Raw genomic sequence first — 22,438 nt, 5'->3', positions numbered from 1 at the left:
GAAAAAGCTTCGCAAAACCTGTTAAGAAAAACCGACAAGCTTTTCGTGTATATATTATCTTCATAATAATGGATGAAATAATAATAATATAACCAACTTCCAAGTACCGAAATCAGCCGATTCATGCTTCACACAATCTTACAAAACATAAAGCAAATTAGTATTTTACGAGACATGGGTTCACACACCCCAAAAACATAAAAATGTATAACCGTACTTATATTGCAACTATTGTGACATGACCAAATAAGCCCTAAAAATTTCATGTGAATATAAAATACATAGATCATGTACAAGTCCAAAGGTTTATACAAAATATATATATGTCTATATGCAAGTGTGATCTTTCTTAAGACTTTCAAAATCTCCATCTTCAATGACCAACTTCAAACATCCTCTTGAATATTCCCTATGATAGAAACAACTATTGCTAAGCATAAAACTTAGTGGTGTAAAACCAATAGATCCGACTCTCTTAGATTAATCAATTAATCATTTTCAATCAAGGGCAGCATAATTGAAATATAATAAGTAAATCAAGTAAACAATATACAAAGAGAATCAAGTTGGATAATTGAAGCTCTAAATGTCAATAACGTTCATAGCACAATTTTCCAAAAGGTTCAATAAAAAGACTCGCCCAATATATACATCATGTCGTCACACCAAGCATGAGTAGGTATCCAGAAGGCCAAACACGTTGTATCAAGAAGGGTCAAGAGGCATGCCAATAGGTCGAGTTACACAAGAGTCCTTAATGTCTTAAACGACAACAACACAACAATGCAAATTGACAACAGGTAACCAACGTACCAATATAAAATTTCAGATATACCAGCAGGTAAAAATAGTACAAGTACAATTTTATAAACAAACCTCAACGCTTTGGTAAAGAAACATTTCAACGCGACTTCAAGAGTTCAAACCGTAGACCAACTAATGTATGAACATCCTCAACTTTTTCATGAGTATATACAACCTTAAAAATACAATGAAATAACTTATTTAATTCCTAGTATCTCTCAATAATGTTGAAGTAAAACAGGATAATCATCATATGTAAGCCTAGCCTGTACATTTACGACTAAGGCCCCAAAACAATGATTATGTCGAACAAAAGTACTTCATGTCGGAACTTTGTGTTGAACATGAAAAAACAGAATTGGATTTTATATGCTTCATATAATATGTAGGTACATATGTTAATCTTGCAAATAATCAAGAATAACCTCAAAATACGTTTTCTACAGAAAGATATAATCCACACACTAAGAACTAAGCAGACAAGATTTCTATTTCCGGTAGCTGGAAAGAACTTGACCTATGTTGCGTCCCATATTTTGACTCCATCACAACAAAATTAGAGTTTTCAATAGGCATAATAGTTGTAGAACTATGAATTATATTCCCAAATCCTATTTATTCACTGTAAACGATGTTGTATAAGACAAGATATGCTTAAAATACAAAATAGTACCCAGCTAAGAAACAATTTTTTTCATCACTTACCAAAAGAAGTTTGTGTGTCGACTTCACCCAAATGGAGCTACTTTTTCTTTTGATTATTGAATAACCACTATTTAACTAATATATAATGTTCTTAAACATCATTTCAAATGAAATCACAGGAGGAGGTGTCCAAATATAGTCTATAAAGAGTGAAGCTTTGTGATACATACCGATGTCACTAAAAGGGTGTTNTATATATACTTTATATACAAAAAATTCAACTTATAAGAAATTCTAATTAGTCAATTTACGCAAATACGCCCATACAATACCTTAAATTACAATAATAATTTATGTTAAGCAGTTTTACAATTTTTACAAAATTTCAAGTTCCCAGAATGAGTATAAAACACCTTATAGTAATTAAGCATTGGTGTTAACTTTTAAAACATGGCCTAGTATCTTAGAGGTGTTACAATAAGTCCTAGAACCACAAACCTAGGATCTAATACCAACACTTGTAACGACCCCTTTCAGAAATATACTACCCTTTAATGAAGACACATAATTTAATACTTGTGACATTCCAAAGCAATCAACAAGGGAATATTGATTATAATCTAGTAGAGTAATTAGGTTCATAAGGAATAATTTTGTTAAGGATGTACATGTTGCCCATTTAAATATTTAATTGATGTCAAAATGATATGACACAAAATTTTAACATACGAAGAAAAACCCTCCAAAAATTATTTACGAAAAATAACTGACGATCTTTTAATGCATATATTTTCCTCACACTTAAGGATGAAATAACACGAATATTACAAACTTCCGAGTACCGAAATCAGCCGTTTCATTCTTCACACAAACTTTCAAACAAATAGTAAATTTAGTATAACACAAGACTTGGGTCTACAGGCCTCAAAAAGATCAAAACATATAGCCATACTTATATTTCAACCCATGGTGACATGATCAAATTAACCCTAAAAATTTCATGTAAATATACAACATATAGATCATATACATGTCCCAAGATTCAACAAAATATAGACGCCTTTATGCAGATGTGATCTTCCCTAAGGCGCTAAAACTGATCATCTCCAATAGAAAGCATCATGCATCCCCTCAAACATTCCTACGATAGAAACAACTATCGCTAATCATATAACTTAGTGGTGTAAGAACTATAGATTTTTGGCCCTCATATTCGTCAAGATACCTTTCTCAAGTCACGGGCAGCACAATTGGAACATAACAAATAAATCAAATAAACATTATAATAAGAGTATCAAGCTCAATATTTAAAGATCCAAATGCCAAGAACAGTCATAGCACCATTTTTAAAGAGATGGAATAACAAGGATCGCTCAATATATACATTATGCCATCACACCACGCACGAGCAGGTATCAAGAAGGGACGATGCCCTATATCAAGAAGAGTCAAAGCCCAATAATCAAGAGAACCAAGAACCATATTGAATATGTCTTTCCAGTTTGTACTTGAAATAGAAAATTTCCATCTATAAGACGAACTAACAATTCATACTCAATAATGAAAATGATCTTAATTAAGAGGCATGCCAATAGTGTCAAAGTCAAGAGTGACAAGTGATCAAACAATCCGTACAAAAAGATGATTTACACAAGTGTCTTTTATGTCATAATACAAGATAGCATCAAGAACACATCAAAACACATAACCATGAGACCCTCCTGCCAAAGGTGATTCAAAGGCCCACTTGAGTGAGTTATGAAGCAGCCGCCCATACAATCCCTTGATGCACACACCAAAGAGATCTTTTAGAGTACCCAAAAAATGTTATTCCCGTTTCTTTAATCAAACTCCCTACCTAGAATTACTCTATATACTTGCCTTTTCATTAACATACCTTTAATTTAGTGATTATGATCATTAGTTCATTTAAGAAACATTCAACATATAAGGACACATAAAAGTCTTGAAGAATACCTATGGACTCACATAATACTATCTTCAAAGCCTAATCATGCAATGTCTAGATAGCGCCCCATTCCACTATCTAAACTTCATATAACTTATCTAAGACTAGCATGTATCCCACATGAATAGAATAGATAATAACCTACATAGACAATGGTAGTTAATCATTGAATCTGGAGTCAACCCTACATGATATAGGGTGTTCTACTTGGCAATTGGTAGAACTAGGACACAACCTATGCAGGCACATGGTTACAAAATATGAAGGGTTTATTTGTTCTATAATTACATATTATTTAGAGAAACTCCCCAAGCATATTCACTCGGTTCTATCCTTTTCTCTAATAATGTAATTCAATAAAGAGCATATGAAGAGGTTCCATATATTGTTCACAACCAAATCATAGCACACCTTACCAAAGAGGTCACCTAGGTTGCCTTACAATGGTTAAGAGGATAGCTCAATGAATTTCCTAAGGATGATTTCATGCCGTTCCAGACAACCAACCTTAAGTCCACCATTCACACGAGAAGGATACCATTACGACTTTCGACTTCAAAAATATCATAACTTCATTCTAAAAGGTTTCACATAAACGACCTTCTTAGCTATGATCAAGTTCACATGTCCAAATCACATTCAAGACTAAGGAGATTTAGCTTACTAATACAAGGATTCATATTCACATTCCACGTGTATCAAGTAACGGGCACAAGTCTACCAAAACAAGACGCACATACGCTTTACCTTATCACATATAGGATATCATTAAAGAAGCACATAGGGAAAACCAATTCAACTATATGTAACCCTATCAATAATATATCACCATCAATATAAACAATCACAAGTCTCATATAAGTCATCAAAAAGCATTATACTTCAATATCAAATAATACACATAACGACTTCACTATAGCCTTCTAGAGACACATATATCAACTAGGATAATTCATTCTTTGAATTCACATATACACATAATTCATCAAGACCTTCACAATACTCACATATTAAAATTATAGCATGATATTACCACAATTCATAAAGTAACACCGACGATGCCACATTGTTTCACAATTCATAAATTAATGCCGAGGAGGCCACATAATTCTCATGTATAACACATAAGCACCACCACCATAAGTGTACCATACTAATCATCATTATAATTGAAGACCTATAATACATAACTTAGAGAGAGTTAGGGCAACATACCACTAATCCAATCTTACAACTTCAGTCCATAGCCAAATCAACCAACTCCATACTCAAAGGCTCTTACCAATAGTCATGATCATCAATTCAAACCTATAATCTCAATATAAAATGAATTCAAAGTAATACAACACAAATTCATCAATAAATGAAATCCCACATATGATTCTAACATAAATCATACATATATCAATAGCCCAATACAATCTACACAAGAAATCAGTACAATTAAGACATGATCAAATCACCCATAATATAGTTAAAATAAGGAAATCATGATTTGCATGTGTTGATGGATTTTTTAACCAAAATCATCAAATTAACATCAATTCAATCATAACTCATTGATTACAAACATTTTATGCAAGAACACATGGCTAGAATTGAAAATTGAAGAATTCATCCTTTTTTATTATCCTTTTCGATCATTGAAATTAAATCCTTGAATGGAAAATAATCAAAGTATGAAAGACAAACCCTAATTTTGATGAAAAATCCCACTAAATTGATGGAGAAAAACTTGAAAAATCTGTCTTCTTCCTTGGATCTTCAAATCTTCATCAATGGAGGTTCGTTTGGAGAGAAAAGATGGAGAGATTTCATTTTGGAATTGAGGGTTTTGATTTGAAGGGTGAATTTGGTATTGAAAAGGTTCAATAACCGGCAATAACAAGTCATTAAAATACCCAAAAGACCCCTGAAATTATATTACCCTTTAACCAAGTAAAAATCAACTTAAATTTAAGGAATTATCGGCGGGAAATAGGTCCGCGATGCTAGTGCTCCCGCATGATTTTTGAAAATAAAATTTCGAAACTGTGGAGTCTGCCTTGTCTCCGCGAAGCACATAAAAATTTTTCCCTCCATGAAACAAGTCCGCGATGCAGGCTGGTTCCAACCATGAATAAATCTGGCTGCCTTGGGCAGCTTGCTAGCCCAAGGTTTGGGTCCTCCTAAGGACCCTTTGGTCGGTCCTCGGGGAGTTTCGCCCGGATGTTTCCACCTCAAATACTCTCGTTACATGTTAGGAACCTCTTACAAATATTTCAACTCCAAAAAACGCATAAAACATTCAAAGGCACACCTAAACCTACAAGCACGTCTCAAGGCATAACTTTCAAACTTCACGGACGTTCTTGGACGTTTGACCTCCAAACTTTAGACACTAACTATAAGAATCATTATAAACCTTTTAGTACTTTAAAATATCATTACACAAGTATTAGTATCAGTTTCATCTAAGAGATTTTAGAGGTGTCACACATAAAGGATACCTAAACAACAATACAAAGTAACAACCGGTAACCAATGTACCAAGATAAAAATTTTCAGATATTTCAGAAGGTAAAAAGATTAAAAATACTATTTTAGACACAAAACTCAGTGCTTTATCATAGATATAATCCAACACAAATTTGTGATTTCAAACCATAGACCAACCAATGTATCAAGGTTGTTAACTTGTTCACGAGTAGATACAACCTTAAAAATACAATTAAATTACTTGTTTAACTGTTAGTATCTCAATAATGTTGAAGTAAAACAAGATTATCATCACAAGTAAGCTTAGCCTGTTATACTACGACTATGCTCCCAGAATAGGGATTCTAGCAAGACTAAAACCTCATGTCGCAACTTAGATTTAAAAAGGAAAACTGAAAAAAATGACTTTATCACCTTCAGGAAAGATGTAGGTACATCTCTTAAGGTTTCAAATGATTAAGAATCACTGCAAAATATATTGTGTACATAAATATATATTCCAAATACTAAGAGTTGTCCATAAAGGATTTCTATTTTTGAAATCTTGACCGAATTTATCCTATGTTGCGTCCCATATATCAAATCCTAAAATTCTAAACTAGATTTTACATAAACATAAGTGTTCTTTGATATACGAATAAACTTTCCAAATCATATTTATTCACTGGAAACTAAGTTCTATAGAATGAGATATGCTTAAAATACCAAACACTACCCACTATGGACAGAGATATTTTATCACATACCATAGAGAAGTGTGTATCTAGAATTCAAGCCAAAAGTACCAATTATTTTTCTTGTTAATTCTATTAATAACTGGTTAGAAAATGTTCTAAGGTTCTTATACTTAAGGTGAAATGAATTTTACTATAAGAGGTGTCAAAATATAGTCTCTAGAGTGAGGCTTATCACATGTACAATTGTCACTGAAAGGTGGCTCTCCAAATAAAATTGTGCTGCCCAAAATGCATACGTATATACCTTTATGCATATCCTCACCTTCATTTCAAGTTTTACATAATTATGATGAGAATATTACGTAAATAACCCAATAGAATCCCTTAACTTACAATCATAATTTATATTAAGTATGTCTGCAAAGATCACAACAATTAAAGTTTTCAAAATGAGAGTAAAACACATTATAGTAATTAAGAAATGGTGAATCGATAAGCGACCCTTCGTTAGTAATTCAGGGTTACATCAATGGTAGTCGCCTCTAGATTCTTCGTTTACATAGACTTTAGTCTAGATTCTTTTTAGGCAAGAAATCTTTTCAACCTAACATCAGTAATGTGAGAAAGCCTTTTACATTCAAACATTCATAATTTGGCAATTCATGTAGGAAGTATCCCTTCCTCAACAATAGTATCAACTACCAAAAAATCACATAATAATGTTTAGTCTTAATGCCCTAGTTCTCAAGATCATCATCTAACCTTTATTCAGAAGCAATGCTACTCATAATTCATCAAACCTATAAGAAAAGCCCAAACCCACAATGTTTACCTTCATGGAATTAACCCAATTATATCAATTATTGGGCATAATCATGGCATATGCAAGAATACATGTACTTTATATCTTATAACATGTAATTGCAATAATTCAAGTATATACAATCACAACACACTCAATTGGATCCATAATCAACCTAACCCACAACATTAGAAGAAATTCTAGACTTGTAGTATTTCCTAATTAAATTGGGTAATTCTAGGGGACTTCATGGATGAAAAGCTATCATACCTTAGTCAAATTTCCCCAAAATCTTGAAGATTGGAGACAGTGAACTTGACCTAGTTTCATCTTCTTCCAACATCTAGAGAGAGAATATTTTAGAGAAGTTCTGGGTTTTGTTTTGGGATTTGGAGGATAAACTAAAATGAGTCTAATTTGGGGGGTAAAAAGACTTATATAGGTGGCACAAGTTTAGTCAAATTAATCCACCTAATTCTAATTTATTCCATAAAAATATCAATAAATCCTCAACTTTATCGTCCCACAAACCCAGTCACGACCAGAGCGCACCCGCAGTAGTGGAACGATGTACTTGACCTTGAAGGAGACTTGTACAAGCCCGTTAGCATTTATTCATCACATAGGTAATAAATTTAGTGCGCAATTAAAACATTTCATTCAAAAACCTCTCTATTCAAAACATGAAGAAAAACATATTTCAACCGAATCGTGGGAATTTAAGTATCACATAACCATCTTAGACAACCGATCTCAACCAAAATTCAAACTTACTATAATTAGCATAGAGTTGATGTTCCTTTATAACTTGCAATACCCTCAAATGACCCATGTGTTCATACACACTCTTAGAGTACACTAATATACCATCAATGAAGACAATTACAAATGAGTCAAGGTAATTCCAGAACACCATATTCATATGGTCCATAAAAGTCGTCCGCGAATTAGTTAGACCAAAAGACATGACTAGGAACTCATTGTGACCATACCTAGTTCGGAAAGCTGTTTTAGGTATGTATTCATCTCTCACATTAAGTTAGTGAAACCCCGACCTCAAATCAATTTTTGAGAAGTAACTCCCACCATAGAGTTGATCAAACTAATCGTCAATCCTAGGCAGAGGATACTTGTTCTTTATGTTGACCTCATTTAGTTGTCGGTAATCAATGGACATCCTAAGGAACCCATCCTATTTTTCACAAATACCATCGGAGCGCCCCATGGGGAAATACTTGGTTATATGAAAGTTTTGTCTAGTAAATCTTGGAGTTGAATTATTAGTTCCTTACAACTCGGCAAGATCCATCCTGTAAGGAGGGATTAAAATAGGCTTCGTATCCGGAAAAAAATCCATGCCTAAGTCTATCTCCCGTTCATGAGGAATTCTGGGCAAGTAATCAGGAAAGACTTTCGGGAAATCCTTCACTACGGGTATCGATCTCTAAAGGAGGAGTTTCGGATCCAAGGTCCTTTACCATCACCATATGGTAGAGATATCCCTTAGAAAAATCATCTTATGATCTTTTAGACAGGAAATGATTTGACCTCTAACGATTGAGTTTCCCCCTTCCATTCATAGACTAGTTCATTAGGAAATTTGAATCTAACAAACCTCGTTCTACAACCAATATAGGCAAAACAAGCATGTAAGAAATCTATCCCAAAAAAGACATCAAAGTCCAACATATCAAGTTCTACCAAATCGACCATTGTAAATCTATTTGAAAATAATATGGGACAACTCCTATAGACTCTTTTAGCAATATTAGAGTTAGCCACCGTTGTAGAAACCGAAAAAGGTTCAAATAAGATATTGGGTAGCATATCAAATTTTTTAGCTACTAAAGGAGTTACTAAAGATAAAGTAATACTAGGATCTAGTAAAGCATAGACATTAACCGAAAACAGTTGTAACATACCTGTGACAACATTGGGAGAACATTTTTGATCACCCCGTAGAAGGATAGCATAGAAGCGGTTATTCTTAGGAGCATCGGGGGTAGGGCCGCTTGCTTGTTCTTGATTACTCTCCTTTCCTCGAGCCTTAAGCATGGACTATCTCTAACTTTGTGACCAGTCTTTCAAAAGTTAAAACAATTATCCGTTCCAACTAAACATTAACCCATATATTTTTTACCACATTTGGTACAAGTAGGTTTCTCACTTGGTGAATTACCACCTCTTCCCCCTTGGGACCTAGGGTTACACACCCTATCCTTGCTAGACCTGGGAAACATAGAAGGATCTTGGTTGGAGAATATCTTCTTTAACTTAGGCTTGTCTTGAATTTCTAACTTACCATTAGAAGTACCTCCTTCGTTGGACCTTGCCCTTTTATCATCCTTATTCTTCCTCTTAACATTACTCTCCTCAACTTGTTGAGCATGCACAATCAAAACTATAAATGTGCATGTTGTCATGAAGCATCACCGAATGACACTCTTCCACAAGATCATCTAATACACTCGTCACAAGATGACTCATTTCATCTCTAGGATTAGACTCCAAAGAAGATGCATATTTATACAACTTAGTGAATTTCAAAGAGTATTCTGGTACACTCATACATTCTTGAAAATGGTTGATGGACTCTTCTATCGTAGCCTTTGTTTTCTCCCTTGGAAAGAACCTATCACGGAATGCCCTCCTAAAGACTTCACAACTTATGGGACCGCTCTCAAATCCCTATTATCCTTCCATTGAGTGTAACAAGTTTGACCTACATCCTTGAGTTGATAAGCGGCTAGCACGACCTTCTCATTTGATATCACTCCCATAGCATACAATATCTTATAGATCTCATCGGAAAAGTCTTGGGGGTCTTCATTCACCTTATACCCAAAGAACATTGTAGGGTTCATCCTAGTAAAGTCCCTCAATAGAGAAGCCATGGTAGTTGCATTTTGGTCCACTTGGGGTCCAACTTCTCAATTTCCTTGAGTCGCCATAGCTTGAGCTAGAGTATCCATAACTTGTGCTTCAAAAGTTATGGCTTGAGACAAGTTGATAAAAACCATTCTTATCTCTCCAAATGTCATAGCTGGAGGATTGACCAAAGCTTTGTTGCCTTGTGGAGCTTCATATTGAGGAGGAGCTTTGTTGTCTTGGGGAGGAACGCATTAGCAATCTCCTCTTCAACTCTTCTTGCGGCTGCCCTTTTAGTATTCATAGCCTATAACCACAAGAAAAGGACTAGAAGATAAGGACACATATAGTCAAGACTCTTGACGCACGACTTTAAGAATACCAAAGAGGTGAGAATTTCTTAAGCATCCACACCCACTCATTCATAAGTGTGGTTGCTTCATAATAATGAACAAGAATATATGTAAACGTGTTTTTGTGAGAAATCATTCCCAAGATTACTCAACCTCATTCTCTTATATCAAGTTTGTCTCGACCAAAGAGTAACATGCAAACGATGTCTTCATCCTCGAAGAGGACTTAGACTAGCCCTTACCATACATCAATAGATATCATAGGTAGAGAAAATGTGGAAAAATTAAAACTTTACATATGAAGTACACATATACTTCTCGTTTATCCGTATATGAGTTTACTTAGACTTATCATTTAACAACATAGTATATTATTATATAATACATAACCATATATTATATAAGTAGAACACTTGGGAAATAAACATTACAAAATTACAATATGTCTGATATAGAACTTACAACTAAGTCTTAAAAGAAAAGAAATGAACATTGCCTTAGACATAGTAAATTACTGTTACGACCCAAAGTATCCCTTAGGAGTAACCAGCATCTTCGTCCTCTTAGAGGACTAAGACAAGCCCTTAGCATACATCATAGCACATCATAGGTAAAAAAAAATGCGAAAAAATTAAATAAATTTACTTATGGAATTTATAGAGACTCCTCAGACATGAAGACTACATAGACTTCTCTTTTCGCATAACAAATCATATTGAAGTCTAAAGTATCATCTCACATACAAACCATCTCCAAGTGTGCGAATCACAACAGTTTGGGCATAGACCTTAGTCTATTACAATATTGTCATATAGGCTACAATGAAGTCTCAACATGGGAATGAAATAATAGTCTCAAAACATACACAAAACTAATAAGGCTTGATGAGTGGCTCTATCCACGGAACTCAAGAGGACTTACCAATTGACTTAGGAAAGAGCCAACTCTTCTTTTTCATTGACCATGAATCTCTTCAATGACCCGAACCTAAAATGTTTGGGAAAAAGAGAGAAAATATGGATTAGTACAAACCGCATATATTAAGTATGACTAATATCCCCAAAAATAATCAATGCACGAGAAAAGGACAATTTAGTCGCAATCATGCTCTCTATCAATTTAACTCAACATGCACATATGCGAAGCATAATAAGTCAATTCAAACTAATAGCAACCCAACATGTAGATCACCCAAGAAATATTTGTGAAATGCCAAAGATAGAACCCCATAACCCTATCCAAGACTAAGTATCACATTAACTAACCCACTTCATACTTACAATATATTCTCTTAAAGTAAACATAACATGATAAATACATGAATACTACTGATATCTTATCAACATAATCATGATCATGGTCATAATCATAAAAGAACACTACTAAAACCATCCCTAGGATTCCACATGTTAAATGGGTAAGACAAGTCTCATACCCTCCCTCATCCTATGTAGTAGCCTTCAAGAAAACCCTAATAAGATTTCACATTCTTGATTTGTTCATTTACTTTTACATTAGGGAAAGAAATGCAATAACCGAAATGAGACCATGTGAGCTACATGGAATCTGGTGTTCTACTCCCACACTGAAAAGAGAGGGTTAACACTTGCCTAAGATGTAACCATTCGTACATATCTATCTAGGTGGATCCACTAAGCTAGAGTCCTATGTGGGCACATAGTTAAGGGTCAAGAAGTTTAATGCTAGAAAACATGACTTACCAATGTGGAGGTTTTAATCTAATGAGACAACACATAACTAAGGAATCTTGATTTATTAACGTGAGGAAACCCATGTGGGAGGCCAGACTTACTATAATGAGACCTCCATCTCATTTACATGCCCTTTCAGTTCTAATTAATTGTTCCCTTTAGTAATAATAATACCCATCATACAATATTACATTAGTCTCTTCTACACCCCTATGTGAACATCTTATCGTAATAGCTCATAGAAATTCATTAGTGAGAACTATCTTTCTACATTAAAAACAACATACAAGTGAGTAAACCTTTCACTTAAAACTTTATATATTATAATCAATAGAAACTACTTCAATCATACATTAATCATACCATAACATACTTATATAATTCATAACCAATTCAATAGTCTAGTGTTAAGTATGAGGAATACTTAGCATCAACATCACAACAAACAAATTAGACATAGAAGCATTACTATCTAAGTAACTCATAATTCGTAACTGAATCAAAGAAGAACCAATCAATATACCTCATTTCCCTTCCAAGAACGTTCATACTTCCATTACCAAGAATACATAACCAATTACATAGACAAGGTAATTTGAAGAATCAATTACATAATTAACAACAATGTAGGTAATCTACATATTCATAATTTTCACAATTCACCATATCAACTCAAGGTTTTAATGAAATTGTAGAAAGGACATGGGTCTAGAGACTTCTCATTGAAAATCATCAATTAACCATCAATATATACTTAAACCATATTAATTCATCATATTCATCACAATTGATTCATAATTTTCATTTTTCCAAAGAGACACGTGTGTAGAAGAAAAACCTAGATTTGGGGAATTTAGAAATAATCTTTTGGAGGGAGCTCATGAGGAAAAGGATCCCAAGAGTGAAGTAAACCATACCATAAATATGAATCACCATTGACTATAAAATTTAAGAATTTAGTCTTCTTCTTCAACCTTCAAAGCTTCTTCAATGGAGGATGTGTAGAGAGAAAATGTAGAGAGAAGGGAGAGATTTTGGTAATTTTTTTGGGGTTTTGATTTTAGTGTGTTATTGTGATGGAAAACTGAAGGAATATCATTATATAACCCTCCTCTAAAATACCCAAAATACCCCTCACTTAGACTTTCGATTTAATGAAGTCAAACTCGAATTTAAATTTCAGATTTTTCATCGCGGAACAAGTCTGCGTTGCGGAGCTGCTCCCGGAAAAATTTCCAAAAATAATTTTAAACCCAGACGAGTCTACGATGTGTCCACCTCGCAGACTCGTAACCATTCGTACGTAGCTATCTAGGTGAATCCACTAAGCTAGAGTCCTATATGGCACATAGTTAAGGGTCAAGAAGTTTATTGCTTGAAACCTCTACTTACTAACGTGCAGGTTTCCATCTCATGATACAACACATAACTAGGGAATCCAGACTTACTAACGTGAGGACACCCATGTGAGAGGCCGAACTTACTAACGTGAGACCTCCATTTCATTTACATTTCCTTTCGGTGCTAAGAAGTTATTCCCTTTAGTAATCATCATACTATATCACATTAGTCTCTTTTAGACCCCTATGTAAATATCTTATCATAATAACTCATAGGAATTCATGAGTGTGAACTATACTTTAAAAACCACATACAAGTGAGTAAACCTTTGACTTAACACTCTATTATAACATTGAGAAACTATTTTTAATCTTATAACAATCATTTCATAACATACTTGCATAATTCATAAAAAATTCAATAGTCTAGGGTTAAGGATGAGGAATACTTATCATCAAAATCACAACCACACATTCGACATAGAAGCATTACTATTTAAGTAACTCATAATTAGTAATTGAATCCAAGAAGAACCAATTAACATACCTGATTGACCTTCCAAGGACCTTCATACTTCCATTACTATGAATACATAACCAATTACATATACAAGGTAAATTCAAGAAGGAATAACAGAATTAACAACAACGTAGTCAATCCACATATTCATAACTTTCACATTTCACCATATCAACTCAAGTTTTTCATGCAATTGGGGAAAGGACATAAGTCTAAGTAATTCTAAAAGGAAATCATCAATTAACCATCAAATATACTTAAACCATATTAATCATCATAATTTATATAATTTATTTGTAATTTCTTTTTTCAAAGAAGACCCCTGTGTAGAAGAAAAACCTAGATTTGGGGGATTTAGAAATAATCTTTTGGATGAACCTCTTGGGGATAAGGATCCCAACAGTGAATGAAACCATACCTTAAAGATATATCACAATGAAATTGAGTAGAAACTTGATGAATTTGGTCTTCTTCTTCAACCTTCAAGGCTTCTTCAATGGAGGATGAGTAGAGAGAGAATGTAGAGAGAAATCAGAGCTTTTCGAATTTAATTTGGGGTTTTTATTTGAGTGACTTATTGTGAGGGAAAACTGAAGGAAAATAAATAAATAACCCTCCCCTAAAACACCCAAACGACCTCTCACTTGGATTGACTATTTAATGAATTCAAACTCGAATTTAAAATATCAGATTTTTCATCAGGGAACAAGTCCGCGTTGCGGAGCTGCTCCCGCAAGTTTCCAAAAATAATTTTTGAAGCAGAAGAGTTTGCTATTCTTCCGTGTCTCAGGCCATGACTTTGGCGTTGGGTGTGCCAAGTTTGCGACGCGGACTGGCTTCGCCCTGCACAAAAGTTGTTGCCTCTTGGCAGCTTGCTTGTTCCAAAGTGGGGTCCCTTTTTGGACCCCTTGGTCCATTCTTGAGGGGACAGACCTGGAAGTTTTAACCTTACTTACATTATTTTACCTATTTAAAGCCTTTGTTAAAGTTTTAGACTACATACAACACTCCCAAACCACCCCAAGACCTAAGGATGATCACTAGTTAAACTCCGATAGTTTTCGAACATCATGGTCGTTTTCTTAGCGTTTGGGTTCTAAGACTTCTTACAAAAGTTTATTTAACTTATTTAGGTCTAAAATCTTCATAAGTTATTTTTTGAAGCTCTATTCTAGGTCATAGAATTTCCGGTGTGTGTCAATACTAAATCTAGAATAGTGGCATCATCCTCAGAATTTAGGACTCACTAAAAACTAGGGAAAAATCCATGTCTTCTTTGAAATATACTTGAAACCCTTCAATGTCCGGAACCTAAACTATTGTAGAAATAGAGAAAATATGGTTTATTACAAACCACATGTACAAAGTATGGAAACATATTCAATTAAAACCATTTAAATCATGCTAAAGGGACATTTTGTTCAAAACCATGCTAAGTTACTTTGAAAGCCTTTATGCACATATAATAGCATATACAAGTCATAATCATAGCAACATTAATATGCATGTCCATATACAAGAAAAACATCACATTTAAAGCCATATAACCATGTCATGTTTTATAGTTCATAACATCAGAGCATACAAGAACATTACTCACAAATCCTATCGAAGCCAACTAGTGCAATGCTCATATGAAGCCCATTACCCTACATAAACCAAGTAGACTAGAAGCAAGACCATAAGCAAAGCCTTAACATAACATATTATCAAATAATGCATAATAATCATCACACATAGCTATTTTAACCAATATCATGTTCATCAAGTGAAACCAACATCATATAAGATTAACATCATGTAAAACCAACATTATGTATTTCATTGAAAACATAAGTACATAAGAACGTCCTCTTAGAATTCCCCTCAAGGACAAATTGTTCAATGCATAGGCAAACATACCCCTTAACTACACTAAGTAGTACCCCTTAAGTCTCCCTAGTTAGTTTCCATGTTGTTACTTTCATTCATTAATCCAATTTTAAGGTTGAAGCACCAATTTTAAGGTGGAAGCGGATTTCGGAAGAAGAGAGTTGTTGTAAAAAAGGGGCCGGTTTTATTCTGAGGGAAAACCCTCTTTTTATATAAGAAACTTTGGCCAAATGGCCGACACTACATTAATACTACTTTATACATGGCCCTTTTTTATAGGGCCGACGCAAGAAAACAAACGATTTATAATGGCCGATATACTGTTCACTACTTTATTACTTTACATAGTGGCCTTTGCTCTGATACCAATTTTATGGTGGAAGCGCCAATTTTAAGGTGGAAGCGAATTTCGGAAGAAGGGAGTTGTTGTGAAAAGGGGCCTGTTTTATTATGAAGGAAAACTCTCTATTTATACAAGAAACTTTGGCCAAATGGCCGACACTACTTTAATACTACTTTATACATGGCCCTTTTTTATAGGGCCGACGCAAGAAAACAAAGGATTTATAATGGCCGACATACTGTTCACTACTTTATTACTTTACATAGTGGCCTTTGCTTTTATATATATATATATATATATATATATGGCTGACATTCATTACTTTATTATCTTTAAATATGTATTCATTCTAGCTGCACTTCTGGGACGTAGTCATCTTCTCCGTCACATTTTGTACATAGGTGGTCTGGATATTTTTGTCCTACTAGTTTGCAGTATCTTGTCATTAGATTTGGAGAAATAAAGTTTTTTCTGATAGCTCTTGTGGTAGGTGTCTGTTCTGGCTTCAGCAAGCTTAGTATCCATTGACGTAATTCTTCCATATCTGTTGCTCTTAGTTCTCTACAATTGAAGTATATCATTGTCTGGTCTCTGTTGTAATAGCTCCAAATTGCATTTTCGTTTAGGTAGTTGTTTGATAATTCGTTCAATATGGTAGCTATCCCAATAGTCCTTTTGTTTGCATAAAACTCTGGGATATTTACCTTCTGTATTTCTTCTTGTACGTCTATCTTTTCTGGTATTATCATTTCTCTAGTTAAACCTATTTTATTAACTTGTATTGTAGGTTTAATTTCGTCATATACTATCTCTGCTGTTGCTGAGTAGAACTTTATATAAAATAAAGTTCCTTTAGTTATTCTTTTATATTGCAGAAATGCTTTGTGTAGCTCTGGTATTTTAGCTACTTCTTCTCCTGTTACAGTATGTACTGTACTTAGCAGTCTGTAATTGTAGCAGGTTGCTACTAGATTTGAATTTGTACCTGGTTCTACTATGAGTTTGTTGTACCCTTGTAGGTATTGGGTTATATAATCTTCATTTGCATTTTTGTATCTTTTGCTCTGGGGTTTAGGTTCAAAAAGGTTCGTATCTTGTGTATATTTTCTATATACATTCTGGTAATATGGTTATATGTTTGCTTATGTTAGTCTAGGCTGGCTTTGTAAGTATTTACTTGTGGGGGTACGAATATATCTTTTTGGGTATTTTCTGGAGAGTATGGTTTGGAAAATAGTTTGTTCATATTGGTATTTATATATTTTTTCTTACCTTCTTCCTTTTTTGTAGCTGGTCCTCCTGTAGATGTGCTTCCTGTAGCTGCATATATCATTTTGTTATGGGTTTTTAGTTGTTTCCCAACGTCACCTTCTAGCTCCGCATGTTTTAAGTCATGCTGCTGACTTAGATCCGCATGTTTTAAGTCATGCTGCTGACTTTAACTGTATCTTTTAGTATTTATACTTCGCTTTCTATCTTTTCCATTTTTTGGCAAAGTATTGTCATTGTAGCTAGTATTTTCTCCATTGTATCTTTCTCCGGAGAGGTAGTCTGCAATAAGATTTTTGTCAGTTTTGATTACTTCAATTGTAAATGTAAAATTTAATATATTTAATACTAATCTCCTTATTTCTTTTGTTGTAATTGAATCTTGTACCTTTTTGGTTATCCACCACTTTACCTGTGTATTATCTGTTCTTAAAATAAATTTGTTGTAAACTATATATGGTTCAAATTCTAATAAACATTTATATAGTGCAAACAATTCTTTTCTATTTATCTCCCATTTTATTTGTGCTTCTTCATAAGATCCTGAGTAATATCTGCAATGATGTTCTCTTTTTTCTTTGTCATATTTATTTTTTAAAACTCCTCCATAACTGTGATTGCTTGAATCTGTTTCAACAATATAAGTAAATGATTTATTTTCATCGGGAAAATATAGTTTTGGTAGTTTCTTACATAAGTTTTTGATATATCTTATATGTTCTTTATCTTTATTGTCAAAATTGTATTCAACATCTTTCTTAAGTTTTTTGTGTAATGATTTTAGATGTTCTGCTAATTTTGGTATGTATTCCCTTATTTGGTTTACTAATCCTAGGAAGGGTTGTAATTTCTTTTTTGTATCTATATTTTCATCAAGGGTGATTATTTTTTGCACTATGTGGGTTTGCATTTTTATTCCATTTTTATCTGTTTGTATTCCTAGAAATTCTATCTGAGGTTTCATAATTTCTGCTTTCTTTTTACTTAGGCTTATACCAGATTGTTTAATTACGTGTATAAATTTTTCTAATAACCTGATATGTTCATCTTGTGTTTTTAATATAATAATATATCATCTATATAGACAATACAATTTTCTAATTGATTAAAATAATGGTCCATAAAATGTTGGTATCTACCTGGTGCATTTTTATATCCAAATGGTAGAACATTCCATTCATAAAATCCTTGTGGTACAGTAAATGTTGTTAGTTGTTTAGATTCTTCTTCTAGTTTCAAGTGATAAAATCCTGATTTACAATCAAATTTACTGAAATAATTATATCCTTGTATCTGTCTTATTTTTAGTATTTTATTTGGTATTGGGTAATTATATGTTTTAGTTTTAGCATTTAAGTTGCGATAATCTATGACCATTCTACTTTTACCTCGTTTTTGTTCACTATGTTTATTAACTATAAATGATGGGCTTGTATGTTTACTATTGCTTTCTTGTATATAATTATTTTTTAATTGTTCATCTATATGTATTTTGATTTCTTTTAAATCATCAAAATTATATTTTAACGGTTTTTGCGTTATTATACTATTTTCATCTATTAATTCAATTTTTACTTTCATCTTATGCTTTTCCCATCCTTGTAATGGATTTTCACTATATAATAATTCTAGTTGTTCATTAATTATTTTAACTTTATCTATTGTAAATATGATAATTTCTAATTGTGTAATTTGATTTTTACTTATATTTTCCATTTCCTGGTTTATTTTTTCACTTCCTTTTATCCATTCTATAGGTTTACGTTGCTTGTTATTTACTCTTTTTGCTCTTATTTTATTTCCACATGGTGTAGTAAACACCAAATGTGTTTTTGTTATAATATGTGGGTAAAATCTTTCTAAAAATGGCATTCCTAATAACATATCTTTTGTTGTGAATTCAAAATTGTTCATTTCTTCTATTGTTAGTATTTTATCCCATATTTGTATTTTTATATTTTTTGCTTTATATGTAATCATACTACCTTCATTATTAAATCTTGTCACTACCATAGGTGTTTTTAATTTTTCCCATTTATCTTCTGGCAAACAATTATATTTATATATATTTGCTTCTGCTCCTGTATCTATCATGGGGGTATAATGTCTGTTGTCGTATCCTTCTACAATAATTTTTGCAAGTATATATAATTTCATTATTCATTTTGTTCTTTTGATAATTATTTTCTTATTTTGGCAAGTTATTGTTAATTGTTCATTTTTAATATTGTATGGTTTAACTTTTCTAACCATTTTATTCCTAAGGTAATATTATGTCTTCCTTGGTAGATTTTAAATGGTATTACTAATGGTATTCCTCCTATAATTATTTCTTTTTCTGTTATTTCTTCGTTTGTGGTTACTATCTCACTAGGTAATCCAGGGCATAAGTGTCCTATTTTTATAATTTCTGTTTCTAATACTAATTCTCTCGTTATGTAATTTTCTTCTTGTCCTGTGTTTATCAAAATTTTATATCTTCTTTGGTCTATTATTCCTGTTATAAAGTAATGGTATGGTGTTATCTCTTCTTTTTCTAATAAATTTTGTGAGATTTCATAGTTCCTTTTAGATGTGCTCATTCTTGATGAGGTAGCTCTTGTTAATGTATTTNNNNATTGAGTACTTCAAGCGTACAAAATACATTAACAAGAGCTACCTCATCAAGAATGAGCACATCTAAAAGGAACTATGAAATCTCACAAAATTTATTAGAAAATGAAGAGATAACACCATACCATTACTTTATAACAGGAATAATAGATCAAAGAAGATATAAAATTTTGATAAACACAGGACAAGAAGAAAATTACATAAGGAGAGAATTAGTATTAGAAACAGAAATTATAAAAACAGGACACTTATGCCCTGGATTACCTAGTGAGATAGTAACCACAAACGAAGAAATAACAGAAAAAGAAATAATAATAGGAGGAATACCATTAGTAATACCATTTAAAATCTACCAAGGAAGCCAGAATATTACCTTAGGAATAAAATTGTTAGAAAAAGTTAAACCATACAATATAGAAAATGAACAATTAACAATAACTTGCCAAAATAAGAAAATAATTATCAAAAGAACAAAATGAATAATGAAAATATATATACTTGCAAAAATTTTTGTAGAAGGATACCACAACAGATATTACACCCTCATGATAGATACAGGAGCAGAAGCAAATATATGTAAATATAATTGTTTGCCAGAAGATAAATGGGAAAAATTAAAAACACATATGGTAGTGACAGGATTTAATAATGAAGGTAGTATGATTACATATAAAGAAAAAAATATAAAAATACAATTATGGGATAAAATACTAACAATAGAAGAAATGTACAATTTTGAATTCACAACAAAAGGTATGTTATTAGGAATGCCATTTTTAGAAAGATTTTACCCACATATTATAACAAAAACACATTGGTGGTTTACTACACCATGTGAAAATAAAATAAGAGCAAAAAGAGTAAATAACAAGCAACGTAAACCTATAGAATGGATAAAAGGAAGTGAAAAAATAAACCAGGAAATGGAAAATATAAGTAAAAATCAAATAACACAATTAGAAATTATCATTTTACAATAGATAAAGTTAAAATAATTAATGAACAACTAGAATTATTATATAGTAAAAATCCATTATAAGGATGGGAAAAGCATAAGATGAAAGTAAAAATTGAATTAATAGATGAAAATAGTATAATAAAACAAAAACCGTTAAAATATCATTTTGATGATTTAAAAGAATTCAAAATACATATAGATGAACTATTAAAAAATAATTATATACAAGAAAGCAATAGTAAACATACAAGCCCAGCATTTATAGTTAATAAACATAGTGAACAAAAACGAGGTAAAAGTAGAATGGTCATAGATTATCGCAACATAAATGCTAAAACTAAAACATATAATTACCCAATACCAAATAAAATACTAAAAATAAGACACATACAAGGATATAATTATTTCAGTAAATTTGATTGTAAATAAGGATTTTATCACTTGAAACTAGAAGAAGAATCTAAACAACTAACATCATTTACTGTGCCACAAGGATTTTATGAATCGAATGTTCTACCATTTGGATATAAAAATGCACCAGGTAGATATCAACATTTTATGGACAATTATTTTAATCAATTAAAAAATTGTATTGTCTATATAGATGATATATTATTATATTCAAAAATAGAAGAGGAACATATCAGGTTATTGGAAAAATTTATACACATAATTAAACAATCTGGTATAAGCCTAAGTAAAAAGAAAGAAGAAATTATGAAACCTCAGATAGAATTTCTAGGAATACAAATAGATAAAAATGGAATAAAAATGCAAACCCACATAGTGAAAAAAATATTCACCCTTGATGAAAATATAGATACAAAAAAGAAATTACAATCCTTCCTAGGATTAGTAAACCAAATAAGGGAATACGTACCAAAATTAGTAGAACATCTAAAACCATTACACAAAAAACATAACAAAGATGTTGAATACCATTTTGACAATAAAGATAAAGAACATATAAGACATATCAAAAACTTATGTAAGAAACTACCAAAACTATATTTTCCCAATGAAAATAAATCATTTACTTATATTGTTGAAACAGATTCAAGCAATCACAGTTATGGAGGAGTTCTAAAATATAAATATGACAAAGAAAAAAAGGAACATCATTGCAGATATTACTCAGGATCTTATGCAGAAGCACAAAGAAAATGGGAGATAAATATAAAAGAATTGTTTGCACTATATAAATGTTTATTAGCA

The 22,438-nt window shown here is 32.3% G+C and overlaps 1 protein-coding gene across 1 annotated transcript; it reads right to left on the bottom strand.

Moving 5' to 3' along the window:
* Positions 1-16,727: 16,727 nt before the first annotated feature.
* Positions 16,728-17,716, bottom strand: LOC107003810. The gene is made up of 2 exons (XM_015202081.1): positions 17,656-17,716; positions 16,728-17,299 (listed from the first exon to the last, which is right to left on the bottom strand). Exons 1-2 carry the CDS (start codon positions 17,714-17,716, stop codon positions 16,728-16,730), a joined length of 633 nt encoding a protein of 210 aa, XP_015057567.1.
* Between the last annotated feature and the right edge of the window lie 4,722 nt (positions 17,717-22,438).

Source organism: Solanum pennellii, chromosome 11 (genome assembly GCF_001406875.1).
Source record: "Solanum pennellii chromosome 11, SPENNV200".
NCBI lineage: Eukaryota > Viridiplantae > Streptophyta > Magnoliopsida > Solanales > Solanaceae > Solanum > Solanum pennellii.
The sequence above is the reverse complement of the archived record's forward strand: the minus strand, read 5'-3'. Positions and strand labels throughout refer to the sequence as shown.